Source organism: Lotus japonicus, chromosome 3 (genome assembly GCF_012489685.1).
Source record: "Lotus japonicus ecotype B-129 chromosome 3, LjGifu_v1.2".
Lineage (NCBI taxonomy): Eukaryota > Viridiplantae > Streptophyta > Magnoliopsida > Fabales > Fabaceae > Lotus > Lotus japonicus.
In genome coordinates this window covers 23,859,781-23,867,716 of record NC_080043.1, presented here as the reverse complement: position 1 = coordinate 23,867,716, position 7,936 = coordinate 23,859,781, and the positions used below count along the sequence as shown (strand labels likewise).

The window sequence follows — 7,936 nt, the reverse complement described above, 5'->3', positions numbered from 1 at the left end:
TCTTAATTCATAATGAATTTTCTTTCTATAAACATTAAAAAAACACAAATTTAGAAAGAAAAAATGCATACGATGATGGGAAATTAATCATGTGCGTACCGCTGCACTAAAACATACTATGTAATATAAGTTACTTGATAATATATATTAATTTTGTCACTGGGGCCATAACAAAAATATGCATATTATTCAAATGAAAATTGAAAAGATGAGGGGTGCGGCGGCACCGATAAGTTACCCCAGTCCCTCCACCCCTTATTGCAGCCCCATATGCACTGTGTATATCTGTTTATTGCTTTATACTTGAAGTTGTCTTCATAAAAAAAGTTGTGAACCGACAAAATGAATCATTACAATTCATGTCACTGTGTTCAAAAAAAAGAAGAACTGTAAAACCACTAACTGCATAGATTAACTTGTATGAAATCTTTCTAGCTTAAGCACAGGTTTTGAGTTCCAATCACTAGTTATATATGATTCGAACATAATTATCTAAGTAAAAAATATTTGAAGTTTAAAAAAAACTGAAATAGTTTACACAATCCAAACAAAAACACTAAGAATGATCAAATAACCTTATGCAAAGAAATTACAACCGCAAACAACGAGACATACTAACGAAGTTAAAATAGTTAAAATATAAATTTTTCTTCTCCATTATGCTTTTTATTTTTTATTTTTCAATTATATCATATAACAACTCTTTTTCAAAAATTTTTTTTTGCAATAAATGTCCATTCACACTCCTATTCAAACTCCATCATAGAGAGATAGCAAGATAAAAGAGAGAGATATGACGAATAATGTGATAAAAAAGAAAAGATAGATAAGAAGAAAAATGTAAGGAAAAAGATATGAAAGAGGAGTAGAAGTGTAATGTATAATTACCCGTTGGTAAAAGCCACTTGACCATTAGGTGTTTCTTGCTTTTCTCTTCCTTGTGTCTTTATGTAATTTTTCTTCCGTTTTTTTGTTGATAGTCTCCTCACCTTAACGAAATCATTGTCTCCTGTGCTATCACCATTACTAATTGAACGGTTTTGGTGGCAAGATGCTGATTTTCATTGTGACAGTTGCTTCCCCAAAATTGATGATTATACCGTCTTTTCCCTTTTTCTACTTCTTTCAAGTGCCATATAACTTCAAGGAGTTGCTTTCTTCTACTGCTCTGCATGGCGCTTACCTAGCCAATTTTTAGATAAACTCAACCCAAACTTTTACTGTTTACCCCAACACTCTCCACTTCTCCGACTGTTGTAGTTATTTTTAATATCAAACTGACCTTCCCCGCAGGTAATTTTAATGTCGCCAATCAGAGTGTCCTCCATTTCCTCTCTTTTTGTTCAATCAAAATCTCTTCCAAATTGTGCAATTTTTTTTACCAAAGCAAGAGATCTCGTGAATGTATAGATATCTATACAAATGGATCTTATCAATATTTCACACAACGAAGTATCTTATGTGGGGATATATAGAAATACTTACCTATCAAATCACTTTACTTTATTATCTTCTAAACCCAAGATATTTCGTTGCTTCATCTTATGTTCTTCATGTAGCATGAAGTAGGAACATCTCTATTTGACCATAGAAAAATTATTATTGCTTAGCTTTTAATGTGTCTGACCATAAGAAAGAAATATGAATATCTCGTCCTACGCTCATTGAACCAAGGAGCACTTCTAGTTTTGTTGGTGCTCGTAACAATTGTCTTCTCAATCTACTACATCCACCGGGTCAATAATTTGATATGATAAAACTACAGAACTCAATTAATGTTGTTATCCTTTATGAAATATTTTCCTTCATAAAGCCTGAATCAACTATAGAGAAGCTACACTGTAAGGGCATGTTTGGAAAACTCATTGAGGATATACATTTGGCCGGACCCACGTTTTCAAAAGCAAGAAATAGTTGCTTTTAAATTTCTGAATCCGCGTTTGGCCTCTCCAGATTTGAAACCAAACACACACCAAGTAGCTTCCTAGTTTCAAAATTAATTCCAGAGGATAGAGAGAATGATCTAAAAGCATGAATAACATCAATTTTCAAACAAAAGCCTACAACCTCAGTAACAATTTTACAAGCACGACATAAAAGTATAGATTTCAAATCCCAGTCTCCACAATAGACATCTAAAACTTACATCAATAAAGCATCCTAATAAGCAAAGGAAAAATAACAAAGTTAGCCCATCTTCCTCAGCCTGCAATCAGGAGAAAACCCTAACACGATTACTTGCCAGCCGATAGTGCTTAAGAAGCTCTCCAAAATATACCTGAAAGATGCAATAAAATATCCTCCCAGTGCATACGCAGAAACCTGTACACAAATTCCACGGTAAACTGCAATTAACTCAAGGACTCAATCTTAGAAGCAGGAATACCTGAACCTGCAAAACTGAAAACGTAAGATAATGCTATTTCCAATTCCAATAGAGTTAAAAAGAAGAGCTCATATAGAACAAAAACCCCTTATAGAACTGTTGAAATTGGTCGTTTGTTAGTCTTCATGTAAAACTTTGATCAGGGTCCCTGAGTGTAAAAAAATACATACATGCACTAACTGCAAACCAACCACTGTAGCATGCATGCATGATCTATTAGATGCTCATAAATAGTCAGTTGAGAAAAGGTGAAACCCTTGTTTCAGGCATAAATAGACAGTTAAGAAGGGACACCCGTTCTTCGTACAGAAAGATGTAAAGATAACAAAAAGTATACATTGAATTCCGGGCATCTAGCCGTGAATGACAAGGCTGTTTTTTTAGGACTACATAGCCAGAATGCCTTGAGGGCTGAGGCTATACTGCAATTAGTGAAAGACATTGAAATGCAAAGAAATTGACACCACATTTGAAAAACTCAACAGGAAAGACAGTAAAGATGAACAGCTTTGAAGAAAAAAACAAAAAATTCTTGGCTACAGGATAGCTAAAAATTTGAAGGATCGGCATGAGACATGAAAAATTAACATTTTCACATTATTTTCAGATTAATTTTATACATACAGTGAAAAGAAGAAAGTGCTCAGCAGCTAAGTATTTCAAACACATTTTTCACCAATACATCATACAGTTAGCCTATGAAAGATCAGTGTAGAAAACATGGTTAAAAGTAAAGAAATATTTAGAACCCTGCATAAAATGGGACAAGCATTTACATACAATCACACATCATGCATGAAAAACAAAATGGAAAAATCCTAGAAGTCAAAAAAAAGGGGAAGGGAGTTTAACACATTCCATATCACAGACAGTGCACCTGCACCTGCACATTGGAAAATGGGAGGTAAGCTGTATTTATTCTGTGGGTGATCTGTGCTAAAATAGCCTCTTCCCTTGCTAGGACTATAGGAATATGCAATTAAAACAAAAGGGGAGAGAATACAAACCATAATAACATGAAAAGATCAATATCCCTCCTGAGGAGGTTGCTGTTGCTGCTCTTGTTGCTGAAGCCCATCATATGTGCTAGAATTCTGCATGTGCCCACTGTCACCATTGTTGGTTTGCTCAGTATTAGCCTTACTTGCAGAACCTTGCTCTTCCCTCTCCCTGTTCCACTGCTCAATTCTGGCTCGTCTCTCCTCACTGGGATCCCTGACTGGAGTACGATTCCTCCTTTCCCGACTGCGACTCCGTCCCCTCCTACGCTCAGGACTTGTGCTCTTGCGTCTCCTGCTACGAATCTCACGATAATAGTCTCTGTCATCATACTTACTGCTATGACTGCGATGAGACCGATCCTCATGGCTCCGATGCCTGTATGGGCTCCTGCTCCGGCTCCTGCTGTGCCTTCCATGAGACTTCCCAAACAACTGGCGCCTCAATTCCCTGGACACAGCACACATTAAAAAATATGAGCCATTAATTCAACCCCACAACCAAATGAACAAGAAAGAAAAAAAAAACTAATGGACAACGTTAAAATACTACCTGCTAATTCTTTTCAAGTGCATGAAGTTGCAATAACCACCACGGTTGCAAGTATTCTCCTCATACTGCCTGCAAGTAGCCTCCCGAAAATCCGTCACCGGAGAGAAGTCAACAATAATTGGACGACCTAAAAGCATGGGAAACAACAAAAACAGCTGAGCTGATGTTCATACTTCACAAAGAATGGAAACTCAGACGACAAAGACACAAAATCGGGTAACCATCAACCCTATACCCGTCTATATCTATAAAGTAATCTACATCTACATTCGTTTGCCAACACACACACAATTATTATTATGTGGTTATCGTCAACATCAATTATAAATCAGTTGAAAGAGATTTTGATGTTTAAACTTCACAAAGCAAACAATTGCAAGCATGGGAAACAACAGAAACAGATGAGCTGATGTTCATACTTCACAAAGAATGGAAACTCAGACGACAAAGACACACAATTGGGTAACCATCAACCCTATACCCATCTATATTTATAAAATAATCTACACTTACATTCATTGGCTAACACACACACACAGAAATGCTATTATTCGATTATCATCATCAATTACAAAACAGTTGAAAGCGAAGTTGATGTTCAAACTTCACAAAGCAAACAATTGCAAACAATTGGGGGTAATCAGAAACCCTATACTATATTCACTAACACACAATCTAACAATTAGCATTTTGATTATCATAAACTATTCAGTAACAATTATTAATATTCAGTTATCAATATCATCAATTATAAAAACAGTTGAAAGAGAAGTTGATGTTCAAACTTCACACAGAAAACAATTGCAAGCAATTGGGGGTAATCAGAAACCCTAACCTATATTGGCAAACATACAATCTAACAACTAGCATTTAGATTATCACAAACTATTCAGTAATCAAACCAGTTCACCATAAAGAAAACAAAAACAGCATAGAAACAAGTAACTGACCAGCATAAAACCTTCCAGTGAGATTCCTAACAGCATTACCAGCATGTTCTTCCTCTCTAAACTGAACGTACACATTACCAACCTGAAAACAAAAAACAAGACAAAATCTCAATCAAAAATCCAAATAACAAACTGAAAGAAATTCTGCAGGGTACCAAGCAGCAACAAACCATGTGATCAGCGAGGTTATCACACACATTGAGGCTTTCAATATCACCATACTTAGACAACTCTTCAAACAAATCCTCATAGAATTCTTCAAAGTGGTCCTGGATCCTGCGAGGGTCGATGGGTTGGCCGTGAACGTCGACGCCGGGAGTGATCATGTCAGGGCGTTGGTACATGTTGGAGAGGAGAATGGTGGGGCTGATGCTGGGTTTGGTGTGGAGCCTGGAGCAGCGATCGCCATGTCTGCATGCTCCGATCTTGAAGTAGAATGGGCAATTCACTCTGTCTTTCTCTGTGCCGAAGATTGATGCCAAGTGCTCCGCCATTGGAATCGATTTCTGTGGATTTGGGAATTAGGGTTTGGGATTTTGTAATGTGAAGAATGAAGTCAAGCTTGATTTCTAGATGGGTTCTATTCTACCAAAAAAAGAGTTTTATTAAAAGAGTATAATTATTTGATTTAACTTTAATAAGAAGCTGGTTTGCCCGAGTGGTCTAAGGGGGGAGACTTAAGATCTTCTGGACTCAGGTCCGCGTGGGTTCGAACCCCACAGCCAGCATAAAATTCTATTTTTTGTTATTTGGGTTAATAGTCAAATTAGTTCATAATTACTAATGAGTGGTTGATTCAAGTGGTACATGCTTGATTCCCCTTAAGCATGGTCTCGGGTCCGAGTCTTGTGGATGAAAAAACTTCCGCTGGAAGAGTCAGCCCACCATGATGTAGATGTTCCCGGCTCGAACATGATTGTCTTTGAAGGAGGACACATGGTCTCAAACAAAACAAAAAATAGTTCATAATTTTGTAAGCGAGTTTAATTTTAGTCCTACGACGGAAAAATAACAGCTAGTAAACATTGGTCCATCCAAGATTAATTAAGGTGAGTTTATATATAAACAATTTGATCAAGTGGGTCAACAATAATTGTTTGCTGCATAAGACTTATTCATTTATTAATTTAATAAGTTTATTGAAATAAACTCAAAATAGTTTATATAACTTTTTTTTAGAAAGCATAAAATGTTGTATATCATCAGAAAGGGCCAAACACCATAACATAAGGGAGAAATGGGGAGGTAAACCTAGCAAAAAGAAGGAGACAAAAATCTCAAAAAAAAAAAAACAAAAAGGCCTAGCCCACCAACCACCCAAAATACTACAAGAGGTTACAACAAGATGATGCACAAAAAGAATGTCTAAAGAAAAAATCAGACTATGGATAACGAACCAAAATGACCTCCAGAGACAATAAACCCAAAGCAGACACCATCATGTAAATTAACCATATAATATGGGATGTGTGGATCGCAAATGCTTAGCTAATCTTGAGGTAGATGAAACTGTTTATATATAAATTCATTCAACCAACTAATGAAAATAAGTTGAAAATAGTTTACAGGTAAGTTATAAGCTTATTTTTATAAAGCTGTCATTAAACTCGCATATATGCTACTAGATGTTAGGAAATTACGCAAAAAAACTTCATAATTAGATTCGTGAAATAACGATTTAAATACGAAATAGTAGTAGCACACACAAATTGATAACTGAGTTCGGCCAATTAACAACAAACCATATCAACTATAAATGAATATCAACATTTCAACAATGGATGCACCGTCCCTTCTATGCCTGATAATGCATTCTAGCGTGTAAAATTATAAGAATTGTGATTATTTAAAGCATTCTAAGTTTACAATGGTATCGCCTGCGGTTCTTATAGGAAACAAAATCGTAATAATATATAAGTCAAACGAGGTATGAGAACGCATTATGACATAGTAGATTTTCAAGTATATGAATACAAAATTGATGCATAAATATGATAGATTGCATTTGGGTGTCCAAAGTTTGAACCAAATCACTATTGCAATTCAATCTCAGCCATTATCAATTCGAATAGATAGACATTTTCTTCAGATAAAATTTATTCAGTCTTGGTTGTAAATTATTTGAAATCAAGAAAAAACCAAAGCAATTTGATCTGAATGTAGTCTACACTTCTTCTATGCTAGTTTGTCCAATTGCATTTTAAAGAATGAGAATGTAAGCCAATAACCCAATCCATGATGGCAGACTCAGAAACTCATGTAACCACAAAAAAGTTGTCTACATGGATCAATTCTATATGAAAAAGAAAACAATAATATTGATGTCCCAAACATCTGCAACAAAGGCAATACCGCATACAAAATATTGTTTTAAGGCTTACATACGTACATACCTAAAAAAATGTAATAAATAACTTGTCTTATGTAAAAATATATACGACATTATAAAAGGTTTAGTTGCTAGGAAGTCACACGTCACAACTATATATTCTGTGAAAGACTGAACGATTGATCGAGAGGAAAACTTAACAAAAAATCATTCTATGATAAAGATCAAGGTCAAAGTGAGTATACCGCACGGACAAGTTGCTAGCATAGGAACAATAACAAATACTTCCAGAAAATTCTTAGGTATTCTAAAAAATATAAATACGAATGTTTATGACATTTGCGCTACTTCTATCCTTAATTTTATTTTCTCTACATGTATAATTTTTGTTACCTAGATATTTGTGTAATCCTTGCTCATGCTAGACAGCTAGATATTTGTGCAATCTAATGACAGGAGCTATTTAGTCTAGGGCATGTGCAATTTCAAATCTAGACAGATAAATGTAAAATGAAAGAAGCTATAAATATGTATTAAAATCTTGAAAATCCTAAGTAATTGTTTTGTAGCAAAAACTCCTATTCAAATGTTTAGTGCATAAGAGTTCACATATTAAGCTTCCTCCTTATCGTCAGGGCAGAAGAAGCATGTTTTTTTCTGTGGCATCTGATGATAAAAGGCTTTCCTAGGGTCTGTTATTCTTTCATAAACATCTAGGTT

At 35.2% G+C, this 7,936-nt stretch overlaps 1 protein-coding gene and 1 non-coding gene across 2 annotated transcripts; one reads left to right on the top strand and one right to left on the bottom strand.

Annotated features, from left to right (window-relative positions):
* Positions 1 to 2,019: 2,019 nt before the first annotated feature.
* On the bottom strand, positions 2,020 to 5,482 carry LOC130748150 (splicing factor U2af small subunit B-like). Its single transcript, XM_057601310.1, has 5 exons — positions 5,058 to 5,482; positions 4,888 to 4,969; positions 3,938 to 4,064; positions 3,394 to 3,835; positions 2,020 to 3,269 (listed from the first exon to the last, which is right to left on the bottom strand). Exons 1-4 carry the CDS (start codon positions 5,379 to 5,381, stop codon positions 3,412 to 3,414), a joined length of 957 nt encoding a protein of 318 aa, XP_057457293.1. The 5' UTR covers positions 5,382 to 5,482; the 3' UTR covers positions 2,020 to 3,269; positions 3,394 to 3,411.
* Positions 5,483 to 5,531: 49 nt separating this feature from the next.
* TRNAL-UAA (transfer RNA leucine (anticodon UAA)) lies at positions 5,532 to 5,615 on the top strand. Its single transcript has one exon. It is a non-coding gene; the product is annotated as a tRNA-Leu (tRNA).
* Positions 5,616 to 7,936: the final 2,321 nt, after the last annotated feature.

Coding starts and splice junctions, on each gene's coding strand:
- LOC130748150 (XM_057601310.1), bottom strand. CDS start 5,381: ATGGCGGAGCACTTGGCATCAATCTTCGGCACAGAGAAAGACAGAGTG. Junction 4,970..5,057: donor ATAACCTCGCTGATCACATG/GTTTGTTGCTGC, acceptor TTTTGTTTTCAG/GTTGGTAATGTGTACGTTCA. Junction 3,836..3,937: donor CACTTGAAAAGAATTAGCAG/GTAGTATTTTAA, acceptor TGCTGTGTCCAG/GGAATTGAGGCGCCAGTTGT.